The 15,952-nt window shown below is 43.5% G+C and overlaps 1 protein-coding gene across 1 annotated transcript in view; it reads right to left on the reverse strand.

Annotated features, from left to right (window-relative positions):
• The window catches only part of ERO1A (endoplasmic reticulum oxidoreductase 1 alpha), a 43,819-nt gene that overhangs the window by 18,295 nt on the left and 9,572 nt on the right, over positions 1–15,952 (reverse strand). Inside the window, exons 2-7 of the mRNA XM_067463115.1 lie at positions 15,336–15,455; positions 12,824–12,907; positions 10,709–10,747; positions 9,842–9,921; positions 7,411–7,484; positions 2,097–2,217 (exon numbers count right to left, since the gene is read on the reverse strand). Of these exons, the coding sequence (XP_067319216.1) occupies positions 2,097–2,217; positions 7,411–7,484; positions 9,842–9,921; positions 10,709–10,747; positions 12,824–12,907; positions 15,336–15,455 (518 nt within the window). The remainder of the gene's footprint in view (positions 1–2,096; positions 2,218–7,410; positions 7,485–9,841; positions 9,922–10,708; positions 10,748–12,823; positions 12,908–15,335; positions 15,456–15,952) is intronic.

Consider the following 15,952-nt stretch of genomic DNA (forward strand, 5'->3'; position numbering starts at 1 on the left):
CTCGTGGACAACAAGTTAAACATGAGCCAACAATGTGATGTGGCGGCAAAAAAGGTCAATGGGATTTTGGCCGGCATCAATAGGAGCATAGTGTCCAGATCTAGGGAAGTCATGCTCCCCATGCTCTATTCCGCTTTGGTCAGACCACACCTGGAATATTGTGTCCAATTCTGGGCACCACAATTGAAGAGAGATATTGACAAGCTGGAATGTGTCCAGAGGAGGGCAACTAAAATGATCAAGGGTCAGGAGAACAAGTCCTATGAGGAGCGGCTTAAGGAGTTGTAGCCTGAAGAAGAGAAGGCTGAGAGGAGATATGATAGCCATGTATAAATATGTGAGAGGAAGCCACAGGGAGGAGGGAGCAAGCTTGTTTTCTGCTTCCCTGGAGACTAGGATGCGGAACAATGGCTTCAAACTACAAGAGAGGAGATTCCATCTGAACATGAGGAAGAACTTCCTGACTGTGAGAGCTGTTCAGCAGTGGAACTCTCTGCCTCGGAGTGTGGTGGAGGCTCCTTCTTTGGAAGCTTTTAAACAGGGGCTGGATGGCCATCCATCGGGGGTGCTTTGAATGCAATATTCCTGCTTCTTGGCAGAAAGGGGTTGGACTGGATGGCCCAGGAGGTCTCTTCCAACTCTTTGATTCTATGATTCTATGAAAGAAAGCACCCTTGTCTGTTTTAGTGCTAAATTCGTAAGTACAGTAATTACTACATAACGTTACTGTGTATTGAACTACTTTTTCTGTCAATTTGTTGTAAAACATGATGATTTGGTGCTTAATTTGTAAAATCATAGGCTTTTCCTTCATCCCTCCTTATTATCCAACGTTTTCACTTATCCAACGTTCTGTTGGATAAGCAAGCCTCTACTGTATTATTATTATTATTATTCATAGAGAAGTGTTCCCTCTGGCAACGTATGTATGTATAAAAATTATTATTATTATTATTATTATTATTATTATTATTATTATTATTTGAAGCACAACAAGATGAGCCCACAGCAAAATCACTATGCTGGTTGTTGTATTGGATCACACGTCGGAAACTTCTCAAGTGTGTCTGATGTGTGATTATTTATTTATTTATTTATTTATTTATTTATTTGAAACCCAACAAGATGAGTTCAAAGCAAACAAGGTCACTCTGTTGGCTGTTGTATTGGATCACACGTCAGACACTTCCCAAGTGTCTGGGACTGTGTGATGTATCAGCGAATAATGCGTGCAGATCCACATAGGCTGGCCTCCTGCAGCTGACAGATAGTAACTTTATCAGCGCTGATTGTGTTTAAGTGCAGGCCAAGGTCTTGAGGCACTGCACCCAGTGTGCCCATCACTACTGGGACCTCCTTGACTGATTTTTGCCAGAATCTTTGCAGCTCGATCTTTAAATCCTCATATCAGGAGTATTGTGCTCCAAAACTCTGTCAGTCTAAATTCAGAAGTCCCAGAGGAGTTTGACGTGTTCATTTTGTGTAACGTTTTCAGGCTTTTTTTTTTTTGTTGTGTCAGGAGCGACCTGAAAAACTGCAAGTCGCTTCTGATGTGAGAGAATTGGCTGTCTGCAAGGACGTTGCCCAGGGGACGCCCGGATGATTTGATCTTTTTATCACCCTTGTGGGAGGCTTCTCTCATGTCCCTGCATGAGGAGCTGGAGCTGATAGAGGGAGCTCATCCGCCTCTCCCCGGATTCGAACCTGCAACCTGTCGGTCTTCAGTCCTGCCGGCACAGAGGTTTAACCCACTGCTTCACCGGGGGCTCTTTCAGGCTTATGATCCTTCTTGATATTATTATTATTATTCCTAGAGAAGTGTTCCCTCTAACAAAGTATTTATGTCTGTATAAAATTGTTGTTCTTGTTGTTGCAGCCAACTGAGCACTTGTTTTCTCAAGCATTTTCCTGATCACTAGAATTTTTAGTTATGCCCCCTGGTTATTCATGCTCTGTTTTCAGTCAATTACTCAATTTGTTACACTTCTATTATTTCTAACAATTTTGGAGCCATTTTCATTGCTAACCATGTTTTTTTTTTTACATGAAAAACAGTATGTATAAAATACTCTTGGAGGGAAAATAAATGCACATACTTGAAGCAGTTCTCTTCATAAATGCTGTTCCAAATCTTCCAGGCTTCAGGCCCTTTGTAGCCTGTGTAGCGCTCTGGATTGATCAGCAAATCCACATATTCTGCCTCAGGAGACTGAATGTCTAGGAAGGAATAAATCCACAGATTAAGGGAAGAGGAAGAGAAAAGCTAAGAAAGAGGGTTGCATCCTTCAGTGGAGTGGATCATCTGCTTTGTGGATGTTTTAGGAGCTGTTCAAGGAGCTCCACTGGTTGCCATTTATTTTCCGGAACCAATTCAAGGTGCAGCTTCTTACCTACAAAGCCCTGAACGGTGTGGGACCCGCCTACCTGCGTGACCGCATCTCTGTATACGAACCCACATGATCTCTCCGTTCATCTGGAGAGGCCCTGCTTGCGATCCCACCAGCATCGCAGGCGCGATTGGTGGGGATGAGAGAGAGCCTTTTCGGTGGTGACCCCTCGACTCTGGAACTCACTCCCTGAGGACATCAGGCAGGCCCCAACTCCGACAGTCTTTAGGAGGAGCTTGAAGACGTGGCTGTTCCAGTGTGCCTTCCCAGAATTATTTATTTATTTATTTATTTATTTACTTTATTTGTATACCGCTGTTCTCAGCCCTTAGGTGACTCACAGCAGTTAACAACCGAACAGCAAAAATACAGTACACGGTAAAAAAAACAGTAACATCATAACACCTAAACAATCCTATATAATTAACAACAATAGCCATTCACTGGCGTCTCATCACTGAAAACATGATCCAGATCCGTAATCCATTGTTCCATTCCTATGTTCATTACACTCATTGCACTAACTATTCGAACGCCTGCTCGAACAACCAGGTCTTCACTTTTTTGCGGAATACCATTAATGATGGAGCTAGCCTAATATCTGTGGGAAGGGTGTTCCACAGCTGAGGGACCACCACCGAGAAGGCCCTATCTCTCGTCCCCGCCAGCCGTGCCTGTGAGGCAGGCGGGATCGAGAGCAGGGCCTCCCCGGAAGATCTCAAAGTCCTGGTGGGTTCATAGGCAGAGATGCGGTCGGATAGGAAGCTTGGGCCGGATCCCATAGCACTTTGTCTTCCAAAGCACTTTACATTTTTAGGTCTGCTTGTATGTTTTCCACAAATGCCCCATCACTTTTTCGCCCATGTTCCAGCATTACTTTCAATTTTAATTTTACATTTGGCCTTCCCATAGTTTTTAATCGTGCGGTCTTATTGTTAATGTTGCATTATTGTATTGTCCATGTTTTATTTTAATTGGTTGTATTGTTGTTATTATTGCTTGTATTGTTGTTTTTGGGCTCGGCCTCATGTAAGCCGCACCGAGTCCCTTGGGGAGATGGTACAAATAAAGTGTTATTATTCCGGCCCAAGATACCTATCTGACCGCATCTCGGCCTATGAACCCACCTGGACTTTGAGATCTTCCAGAGAGGCCCTGTTCTCGATCCCGCCAGCCTCTCAAGCACGGTTGGCGGGGACGAGGGATAGGGCCTTCTCGGTGGTGGCTCCTCGGCTGTGGAACGCCCTTCCTGTAGACGTTAGGCTGGCACCACCTCTCATGACATTCCATAGAAAGTTGAAGACCTGGATGTTTGTGCAGGCGTTTGAGTAATTCAGTGCAATTTTGGTAACTTGAACATAGGAACGGAACAATGGACGACGAATTTGGATCATGCTTGGATGATGAGGCGATCGGGGATGGGATTTGTGATAATTGTGTATTGATGATTGCTTATTAGTTATTAATGGAAATGTGTAATTTAACTGTTATTGTATATTAGTTACTGCTGTTTGGAAACCGCTGTGAGTCGCCCTCGGGCTTGAGATACAGCGGTATACAAGAATAGTAAATAAATAAATAAATAAATAAATATTATTATTATTATTATTATTATTATTATCTCCGCAAATGGCTTTTATGTATTTATTTTATATGTATTTGTTAATTTAGATTTTTGCTGTTAGCATTGAATTCTTGCTGTCAGCCGGTCTGACTCCCTCTACAGAGGTAGAGAAGATTGGGATATAAAAATTTTAAATAAATAAATTAAGTGCAACACCGCCTGAGCTCTGCGAGTGCAGCATTTTTCTGAATGAAACAGAGAGTGTTTGAGGACCGGGATATCCGTAGGGAGACCAAGGGGCTTGTTTATAAAGCCATTGTCCTCCCAACCCTGCTATACGCCTGCGAAACGTGGACTGTCTACAGACGTCACATGCAACTCCTGGAACGATTCCATTACTGTTGCATCTGAAAAATCCTGCAAATATATTGGGAAGACAGGTGGACAAATGTCAGCGTGCTGGAAGAAGAAGCAAAGACCACCAGCACTGAAGCGATGCTCCTATGCCATCAACTCCGCTGGACTGAATGCCATGTTGTCCGAATGTCCATAGATCACCGTCTCCCAGAGCAGTTACTATACTCCCAACTTAATAATGAGAGTATAGTAACAGGAAAAGAGACTGAAACTCATCCGGAGTTTCGGGGTACGGTGTCATCTGTACGCGGATGATGTCCAACTCTGTCACTCCTTTCCACCTGCTACTAAGGAGGCTGTCGAGGTCCTGAACCGGTGCTTGGCCGCTGTGACGGTCTGGATGGGGGCAAACAAATTGAAATTGAATCCAGACAAGACAGAGGTACTCCTGGTCAGTCGTAAGGCAGAACAGGGCATAGGGTTACAGCCTGTGTTGGATGGGGTCGCACTCCCCTTGAAGGCGCAGGTTCGCAGCTTGGGTGTGACCCTGGACTCATCGCTGAGCCTGGAACACCAGGTTTCGGCGGTGACCAGGGGAGCATTTGCACAGCTAAAGCTCGTGCGCCAGCTGCACCCATACCTTGGGAAGTCTGACTTGGCCACGGTAGTCCACGCTCTGGTTACATCCCGTTTAGACTACTGCAACGCTCTCTATGTGGGGTTGCCTTTGAAGATGGCTCGGAAGCTCCAACTAGTCCAACGCTCGGCAACCATGATTTTAACAGGAGCGGAGCGCAGGGAGCATACAAACCCCCTGTTGCGCCAACTCCACTGGCTACCGATCTGCTACCGGGCTGAATTCAAAGTGCTGACGTTAGCCTTTAAAGCCCTAAACGGTTCCGGCCCAAGCTACCTATCTGACCGCATCTCTGCCTATGAACCCACCAGGACTTTGAGATCTTCCCGGGAGACCCTGCTCTCGATCCCGCCTGCTTCTCAAGCTCGGCTGGCGGGGACGAGAGATAGGGCCTTCTCGGTGGTGGCTCCTCGGCTGTGGAACGCCCTTCCTACGGACATTAGACTAGCACCATCTCTAATGGTATTCCGCAAAAAGGTGAAGACCTGGCTGTTTGAGCAGGCGTTCGAATGATTAGTGCAATGATTGGTTAATGAACACTGGAATGGAACAATGGATGACGAATCTGGAACATGTTTTTGATGACGAGACGACAGTGAATGGGTATTGTAGTAACTGTTTATTAATTGTGTAATGTGTTAGGTTGTTAACTGTTTCTATACTGTAGCACTGAATTTTTGCTGTTTGTATTTGTTGTGAACCGCTGTGAGTCGCCTTCGGGCTGAGAACAGCGGGATATAAGTAAGGTAAATAAATAAATAATAAATAAATAAATAAATAAGATGGGCTTAAAGCCAACCTTAAAAACTATGGCAGTGTTTCTCAACCTGGGGGTCGGGACCACTGAGGGGGTGGTGTCAGAGGGGTCATCAAAGACCATCAGAAAACACAGTATTTTCTGTTGTTCATCTGGGTTCTGTGTGAGAAGTTTGTCCCAATTCTCTTGTTTGTGGGGTTCAGAATGCTCCTTTATTGTAGGTGAACTATTATTATTATTATTATTATTAAACTTTATTTGTACCCCGCTAGCATCTCCGGAAGGACTCGATGCGGCTTACAAAGGCCAAGGCCTCAACACAACAACAACAGACAATAACAATACAGTACAAACCAAAAATTAAAACATAAGCAATGACAAAAACATTACACTATTGCACATTAAAAACAGGGCCGGGCCAATGATGGGTACAGGTTAAAAAGTGCTGGATATAAATCCCAGCAACTAAAACTCACTAATGTTAAGGTCTATTTCCCCCCCTCAAACTCCACCAATGTTCATATTTGGGCATATTGTGTATTTGTGCCAAGTTTGGTCCAGATCCATCATTGTTTGAGTCCACAGTGCTCTCTGGATGTAGGTGAACTACAACTCCAAACTCAAGGTCAATGCCCACCAAACCCTTCCAGTGTTTTCTGTTGGTCATGGGAGTTCTGTATACCAAGTCTGGTTCAATTCCTACGTTGGTGGAGTTCAGAATTGTCTTTGATTGTAGGTGAACTATAAATCCCAGCAACTACAACTCCCAAATGACAAAATCAATCCCCCTCCCAACCCCACCAGTATTCAAATGTGGGTGTATTGGGTATTTGTGCCAAATTATGAATGAAAATACATCCTGCATATCAGATATTTACATTTACGATTCATAACAATGGCAAAATTACAGTTATGAAGTAGCAGCGAAAATAATGTTATGGTTGGGGGTCACCACAACATGTGGAACTGTATTAAGGGATCATGGCAATAGGAAGGTTGAGAAACACTGAACTATGGCATAGACACTGAGGACTGGGAAGCCCTGGCCCTTGAGGACTCTAACTGGAGGTCAGCTGTGACCAGCAGTGCTGCAGAATTCAAAAAGGCACGGATGGAGAGCAAAAGGAAGAAACATGCCAAGAGGAAGGTGCATCAAGCCAATCCTGGCCAGGTCCGCCTTCCATCTGGAAACTGATGTCCTCACTGCAGGAGCACATCTGGATCAAGAATAGGGCTCCACAGCCACCTACGAACCCACCGCCAAGACATTACACTTGGGGGACCATCATCCTCAAGCTATGAACGATCGCCTAAATAATTAAGTTAAAATGCAACCATAAAAGCATATATTAACACATACACATATCAAAATACCTAAGACAAAAGCTCAAACACAGTAAACATAGAATGTAGGGTCCCTTCCCTTGTTTACAAAACCTAACTAGAATACTTATTTTAAGGAAACGTATCTTACTACGATTATAGCAGCAAGAATAGTTTTATGCACAAAAATGGAAACACAAAGAACGAAAACCGGATTGCAAAAGTTCTAGAACGGGCAGAATTTGCAAGTTAACTGATTAACTTTAACCCATGCTTTCTGTTTCATTCTGTTATAATTTGGGGATTTATTATTATTATTATTATTATTATTAAATTTCAAAATGGGAATGGTCTTAAACAACGAGTATTTGGAAATAAGCCATACCGTCAACTTCACAAAAGCTGTCTTCAGAGTCGTCGTGCCGGGTCCAACGGATCACAGCTTGGGCAGTTTCTTCACTGCAGAAAAAGCAAGGGAGAAAAATATGTTTTCTCCTACCAAAAGTACATCTACACTGTGGAATTAATGCAGTTTGACTCCACTTGAGCTGCCATGGCTCAATGCTATGGGATCCTAGGATTTGTAGTTTGGTGAGGCATCGGCCCTCTTGGGCAGAGAAGACTCAAGACCTTGTAAAACTACAACTCCCAGGATTCCATAGCACTGAACCATGGCAGTTAAACTGGTATCAAATTCTACAGTGTAGATGTACACATTACTCACCGATACATCACATAGTCCTAGACACTTGGGAAGTGTCCGGCGGGTGATCCAATACAAAAGCCAGCATAGAGAACTTGTGTGCTATGTTGTGTATTAAATAATAATAATAATTTCATGTCAGACCTCACAACTTCTGAGGATGCTTGCCACAGATGCAGGCGAAACATCAGGAGAGAATGCTTCTAGAACACGGCCATATAGCCCGAAAAACTGACAACAACCAATTTCATGTCTTACCCACATTTCCTCAGAAAATTAGAGCCCAGGAAGCCATGGCAGCCTATAGCTATGAGTAAATGTATACTAAGTCTGATGCAATTGCATTGCAACACTCAGAAGTGCTGCACACATTGGACAAGGTCCTATATTGCCCAGGATCCCCCATTGTCCCAGTTTAATGTAAATATATATATTTATAGTTCTGTTCCATGTGCATGAATGCAGTCCTTATATTATATGGGTTGAGTATCCTTTATCCAAAATAATTCAGACCAGAAGTGTTAGATTTTTCTTAAAATTTTGGGATGCCTGTGTTTGCAGATGTTGGAATACCTGTATTTGCAAATGCTGAATTGCCTAGATTTACAGATGTTGGAATATCTGTTTCTGCAGGTGCTGGAATGCCTGTGTCTGCAAATGTTGGAATACCTGTATTTACAGATGTTGAATTACCTATATTAACAGACGTTGAATTACCTATATTAACAGACATTGAATTACCCATATTTACAGATGTTGGAATGCCTGTATCTGCAGATGTTTGGATGCCTGAACTTTCAGATGTTGCAATGCCTATATCTGCAGATGTTGGAATGCCGGTACCTGCAGGTGTTGGAATACCTATATTTACAGATTTTGGAGGCCTGTATTTGCAGATTTCAGAATGCCTGTATCTGCAGGTGTTGGAATACCTGTATCTGCAGGTGTCGGAATGCCTATCTCTACAGTTGTTGGAATGCCTGTCTCTGCAGGTGTTGGAATGCCTGTATCTGCAGATTTCAGAATGCCTGTCTCTGCAGATGTCGGAATGCCTGTATTTGCTGATGTTGAATTCCCTATATTTACAGATGTTGAAATGCCTTTATCTGCAGATGTTGGAATACCTGTATCTGCAGGTGTCGGAATGCCTATCTCTGCAGGTGTTGGAATACCTGTATCTGCAGGTGTTGGAATGCCTGTCTCTGCAGATGTTGGAATACCTGTCTCTGGAATGCCTGTGTCTGCAGATATCAGAATACCTGTATTTGCAGATGTTGAATTACCTATATTTACAGATGTTGGAATTGCCTGTATCTGCAGATTTCAGAATGCCTGTATCTGCAGGTGTTGGAATGCCTGTGTCTGCAGATGTCAGAATACCTGTATTTGCAGATGTTGAATTACCTATATTTACAGAAGAAAAAATACCTATATTTACAGATGTCGGAATGCAGATATCGGAATACCTGTATTTGCAGATGTTGAATTCCCTATATTTACAGATGTTGGAGTGCCTGTATCTGCAGATGTTGGAATACCTGTATTTGCAGACACTGAATTACCTAAATTTACAGATGTTGGAATGCCTGTATCGGCAGGTGTTAGAATGTCTGTATCTGTAGATGTCGGAGTTCCTGTATCTGCAGATGTCAGAATACCTGTGTTTGCAGATGATGGAATACCTGTCTCTGCAGATATCAGAATACCTGTATTTGCAGATGTTGAATTACCTATATTTACACAAGAAAAAACCCCTATATTTACAGATGTTGGAATGGAGATGTTGGAATACCTGTCTCTACAGGTGCTGGAATGTCTGTATTTGCAGATGTTGGAATACCTGTATCTGCAGGTGTCGGAATACTGTATTTGCAGATGTTAGACTGCCTATATCTGCAGATTACAGAATGCCTATATTTGCAGATTTTGGAGTGCCACCACTTTGGCTACAGAGTCGTCGTTCCCCCCCACCCCCCCCAAACAAGTTATTAAGCATTGAATCAATGCCTCGGGGATAAGCTATAGGGAGGACAAAGCTTGAGGGAATTGCCTTCACAATCTCTAAGGGAAAGGAGAACTCAATTCCATTTTGGAGGAGAAGAAGAAAAAGTACCTCAATGATGCGTCCACGGCTCCCAGTCTCTCTGCTTTTTCGCAGTCGTCATCGGCCAAAGTGTTGGCCTCTTCAGAATACTATAAAGCAAGGACGGAATCGGGAGATAGAATTAGATGCAACCGTTCAGAGCATTTGCCGTTCATTCACGCATTCTCAAAAGAAGCTGAGCTTGATCAAAGCAACCCAGGAGCCCCCAGTGGCACGATGGATTAAACCCTTGTTCCAGCAGGACTGAAGACCGACAGGTAGGAAGTTCCAATCCAGGGAGAGTGTGGATGAGCTCCCCCTGTCAGCTCTAGCTTTATGTCCCCATGCGAGGACATAAAGGAAGCCTCCCACAAGGATGGTAAAACATCAAACATCCAAGCATCCCCTGGGCAACGTCCTTGCAGACGGCCAATTCTCTCACACCAGAAGCAGCTTGCAGTTTCTCAATTACTCCTGACACATACACAAAAAAATCAAAGCAACCATGAGTGTATCTACAGCAAGACTGGGCAAACTTTGGCTCTCCTTCCAGGTGTTTTAGACTCTAAGTCCCACAATTCCTAACAAATATAGACTGTTAGGAATCATAGGAGTTGAAGTCCAAAACACTCAAGTTTGCTCATGACTATGATAGTGGGTTAAAATCATCAATTGGAGAGGGGGGACGACAAGGTTGTGGATTCAAATTTACCCAAACCATTAAGTTCTTTGTGTCTGCAACAGTATGGGTGTTTGACCCTATTTTTTCTCAAATTTTAGGAGAGCAAGATACTTGAGCAAAGCAACCCAGGAGGTACAAAACAGGTGAAGGTGCTCTATGGGCCATGTTTTCTTGAACCAAAATCAATTTTGGTTCCAAATCCAACCATTTCTTACCTTGTAACTCTCGGATCGAATCCCACCAGGAACCTCATCCTGGAAACAGAAAGTTAAAAGATCAAAGTCTAGGCCATTTAAGTCATTTCCTGGTCAAAGTAAAACATAAAGCATAATTCTCTCATTGGGGAGGATTTTTGGAACAGGGACACATAATAATAATAATAATAACAACAACAACAACGCTTTATTTATATTCCACCCTATCTCCCCAAGGGGACTCAGGGTGGATCACAGTACACATACATAGCAAACATTCAATGCCGTTTGGACAGACAATCACAGAATCACAGAGTTAGAAGAGACCTCATGGGCAATGCAGTCCAATCCCATTCTGCCAAGAAGCAGGAATATTGCATTCAAAGCACCCCTGACAGATGGCCATCCAGCCTCTGCTTAAAAGCCTCCAAAGAAGGAGCCTCCACCACACTCCGGGGCAGAGAGTTCCACTGCTAAACAGCTCTCACAGTCAGGAAGTTCTTCCTCATGTTCAGATGGAATCTCCTCTCTTGTAGTTTGAAGCCATTGTTCCATTGCGTCCTAGTCTCCAAGGAAGCAGAAAACAAGCTTGTTCCCTCCTCCTCCCTGTGGCTTCCTCTCACATATTTATACATGGCTATCATATCTCCTCTCATCCTTCTCTTCTTCAGGCTAAACAAGCCCAGCTCCTTAAGCCGCTCCTCATAGGGCTTGTTCTCCAGACCCTTGATCATTTTAGTCGCCCTCCTCTGGACACATTCCAGCTTGTCAATATCTCTCTTGAATTGTGGTGCCCAGAATTGGACACAATATTCCAGGTGTGGTCTAACCAAAGCGGAATAGAGCATGGGGAGCATGACTTCCCTGGACCTAGACACTATGCTCCTATTGATGCAGGCCACAATCCCATTGGCTTTTTTTGCCGCCACATCACATTGTTGGCTCATGTGTAACTTGTCGTCCACGAGGACTCCAAGATCTTTTTCACACATCCTGCTCTCGAGCCAGGCATTGTCCCCCATTCTGTCCCTTTGCATTTCGTTTTTCCTGCCAAAGTGGAGTCTCTTGCATTTGTCCCCGTTGAACTTCATTTTGTTAGTTTTGGCAAATCATCTCTCTAATCTGTCAAGATCGTTTCGAATCCTGCTCCTGTCCTCTGGAGTCTTGGCTATCCCTCCCAATTTGGTGTTGTCTGCAAACTTGATGATCCTGCCTTCTAGCCCTTCATCCAAGTCATTAATGAAAATGTTGAACACAACTAGGCCCAGGACGGAACTCTGCTTGTGGCACTCCACTTGTCACTTCTTTCCAGGATGAAGAGAATGGAATAGACAGAATGGAGACATGTTGTATTGACATTGGGAAAGTTGTGCTTGAAATCCAGTCACAAGGGGGTGCTGTCGCTCCATGCTCTATGACAAACAGCCATCAGGACTTCCTCCTTCCTTTTTAGTTACTGCCATTTTCTGGTCTTTTTCTTTTTATGCTGTCGTAAAATACCTCCCCCCCCCTCCCCTCCCCAAACTTGTTTTAGCAGTACCTAATTTCTCTAATTACAGCACAAGCTGTTTTCTAACTGCTTAGGTCAGCAGTCAGTTGAACTTGATAGTCGGCAGCTCACGCCAACCCGGGGCTTCAAAATAGCAACCTTTCGGTTGGTAGACGTTATCATTGCTGATGATTTTACCAGCTGTGTTAAACCCTGGCACATTGATACTTTTCATTTTATTATCCTGTTTCCTACAAAAATGTTTACAAACAACACTATGTAACAAAATTTGAAATATATTCCATTCCTGGTTTCAAAGAGTATTTCCTGTTGAATTGTGCGGTCCTGACTTTCAAAGTAGTTGTTCTACTCCACTGGCTGCTGATCTGCTTGTGGGCTAAATATAAAGTGCTGGTCGTTACCTATAAAGCCCTGAATGGTTCAGGCCCAAGCTATTTGCAGAACCGCATCTCCATATACAAACCGGCCCAAGCATTGCGATCCGCAGAGGAGGCCCTCCTCTCAGTCCCACCCTGTCTCAAGCATGGCTGGTGGGAACGAGAGAGGGAGGCCTTCTCTGTGGTTGCTCCCCAACTCTCTAAAACCCTATGATTGTATGAAAGAATACGAGGCTTTTCTGCACTGACCGTTGGGCAAGGCTTTACGGCACAGTCTCTGATCCCGCAGTGGCTGTTGTCGCTCCAGAAAGGACACGGCTTGTTTAGATTCACCTAAAGAGATGGGAAGACACGGAGGAAAAGTCTTTTCAATACAGAAAGGGAAAAAACCCAAAAGTGACCCAAAAGAGGGAGGAAAGCTTGACCTACCAAGTCAAGCCCAACCTTAACTTTAACTTTGAATATGTTTAAAATGGCTTTTAACTGGAAATTTTAAAATATTGCTTATATTTAATTCTGTTTCATGTTTGCATGTTTTAAAATGCATACTAATGCTTTTATGTTAAGCTGCTTTGTGTCTCCTTCGGGAGTTATAAAGCAGGGTTATTATTATTTTTGTGTCAGGAGCAACTTGACAAACTGCAAGTCGCTCCTTGTGTGAGAGAATTGGCTGTCTGCAAGGACGTTGCCCAGGGGACGCCAGGATATTTGATGTTTCACCATCCTTGTGGTAGGCTTCTCTCATGTCCCTGCATGTTGAGCTGGAGCTGACAGGGGGAGCTCATCCACGCTCTCCCCGGATTCGAACCTGTGACCTGTTGGTCTTCAGTCCTGCCAGCACAAGGGTTTAACCCACTGTGCCACCAGGCAGGTATGAAAAAAGGTAAAGGTTTCCCGTGACATTAAGTCTAGTCATGTCTGACTCTAGAGGTTGGCGCTCATCTCCATCTCTAAACCAAAGAGCCGCCATTGTCCATAGACACCTCCAAGCTCATGTGGCCAGCATGACCACATGGCATGGCACGCCATTACCTTCCCGAAGAAGCAGTACCTATTGATCTACTTATTTGCATGTTTTCAAACTGCTGGGTTGACAGAAGCTGGGGCTAACAGAAGGAGCTCACCCCATTCCCTGGATTCAACTCACATAACAATAGTAATAATAATAACAACAATAATAATCTGCAATGAAACTAAAAGCCCATTTTTGTCCTGTTTGCTTGACTCTTTGGTTCTTCCATGTATCATGTCTCATGATAAGAATCATGTAACTCTCCAAACCTTGGACAGCAATTCCCAACATTCCTCATTCGCGTCTATGGGTGCATCTACACTGCAGAATTGATGCAGTTAAGCCATGGATAAATACTATATTTTAGTAGTGTAGTACTACTAATGACTTGATACGAGACGCCTACGACAATATTTTAAAGCTTGTACGGTTTTATATTTTTATATTGTGTGCTGATGTTTTTAATGGTATTTTATGATTGCTATATTTTTTTAATTGTTATGATTGTTGAGGCATCGAATTGTTGCCATTTGTAAACCGCTCTGAGTTGCCTTTCATTCTGAGAGAGGCGGTATATAAATATAGTAAATAAATAAATAATAATAGAGGGCTAAAGACCTTGTAAAACTACAAATCTCAAGATTCCATAGCATTGCATTGCACCATGGCAGTCAAAGCGGAGTCAAACTGAATTAGCTCTGCCATGTAGATGCACCCTGTGTTAGTGAGGCTGCTGGGAATTACATCTGGACAGCAGCCTGATTCCCAGTCCAGATCCTTTCTACACTGCCATATAATCCAGAGTACCAAAGCATTGTATTGTTTTGTTTATTGCTTTCCTGTTTTATTGATGTGTTGTTGGGCTTGGCCTCATGTAAGCCACTCCGAGCCCCTTGGGGAGATGGTGGTGGGGTATAAATAAAGTTTTATATTATTATTATTATTATTATTATTATTATCTCACCCAATGACTTCTTGTAGATGTTAATCAACAGTCTTGTAATACCCAAGTATACAGTCTTGGGTATTGCAAGTTATTCAGTTTCCCCTCTTCCCTAAAATAGAATACAAATTGCATTTGCTTTACATAATGGGGGATGCTGGGACCAGAAGTAAGACAATATTATCATCAACTAACCACATCTGATATTTGACTCGTAAGGAAATTAAAACGAAACGGCTAGGTTGGAGTTTAATAGAATCATAGAATCCTAGAGTTGGAAGAGACCTCCTGGGCCATCCAGTCCAACCCCCTGCTGAGAAGCAGAAAAATCGCATTCAGAGCACCCCCGACAGATGGCCATCCAGCCTCTGTTTAAAAGCTTCCAAAGAAGGAGCCTCCACCACACTCCGGGGCAGAGAGTTCCACTGCTGAACAGCTCTTACAGTCAGGAAGTTATTCCCAATGTTCAGATAGAATCTCCTTTCTTGTAGTTTGAAAACATGCAGCCCTGCACATGTTCTTGGACTGCAACTCCCAGCATTCTACTGAATTCTGGGAGATGCAGTCCTACAAAGGCCAAGGGTTCTATGGCTCCCATCCCTATTTTGGAAGCACAGTGTGCCTTCTGTAACATCAGGATTGAGGAAACAGTGGATTATTATCCAGAGTCCAAAGGACTACAATTCCCATCAGCCTGTGATAGGTGGATGATGGGAGTTGCAGGCCAAATAATGCCCCCATATTCACAAGTATGTGTTTTGAGAAAAGACTTGCAAAGATATTAGGGAATAAATCCCAAGAGTTACCTTGTAATATCGGAAATAATCGCTTTCGAGGAGTTCCTGCAGCCGAGGGAACACCTTGCCATTGTTGTAGGCGTCAATCGTCTCAACATCGCAGGTGCAGTCGTCGAGATGCCCTGTCACCTGTGGAAGAAACAGGTTTGTTTAAATATATTCCAAAACAATCAAGTGACGTCCAACAATGACGACACTGGCATCATCAGGCTTGGAAAACGTCAAAGCTAAATTGCACAGTCTTCAAGGTTTCACGAGACTCTTCTTTTCTATGGCTGGAATAAGCTAATAGGGATTTTTAAAGCAGTATTATATTCAATATATAACACCTTAGATCTATAGAAATGATTCTTCTTTTGGAGAGACAAAGCAGGATATAAATCGGAAGCCCTTCCACCTAGGCTTTGTTGTTCATTCGTTCAGTCGTCTCCGACTCTTCATGACCTCATGGACCAGCCCACGCCAGAGCTCCCTGTCGGCCGTCACCACCCCCAGCTCCTTCAAGGTCAGTCCAGTCACTTCAAGGATGCCATCCATCCATCTTGCCCTTGGTCGGCCTCTCTTCCTTTTGCCTTCTACTTTCCTCAGCATCATTGTCTTCTCTAGGCTTTGCTGTCTCCTCATGA

The sequence above is a fragment of the Anolis sagrei genome, chromosome 1, assembly GCF_037176765.1.
Source record: "Anolis sagrei isolate rAnoSag1 chromosome 1, rAnoSag1.mat, whole genome shotgun sequence".
Lineage (NCBI taxonomy): Eukaryota > Metazoa > Chordata > Lepidosauria > Squamata > Dactyloidae > Anolis > Anolis sagrei.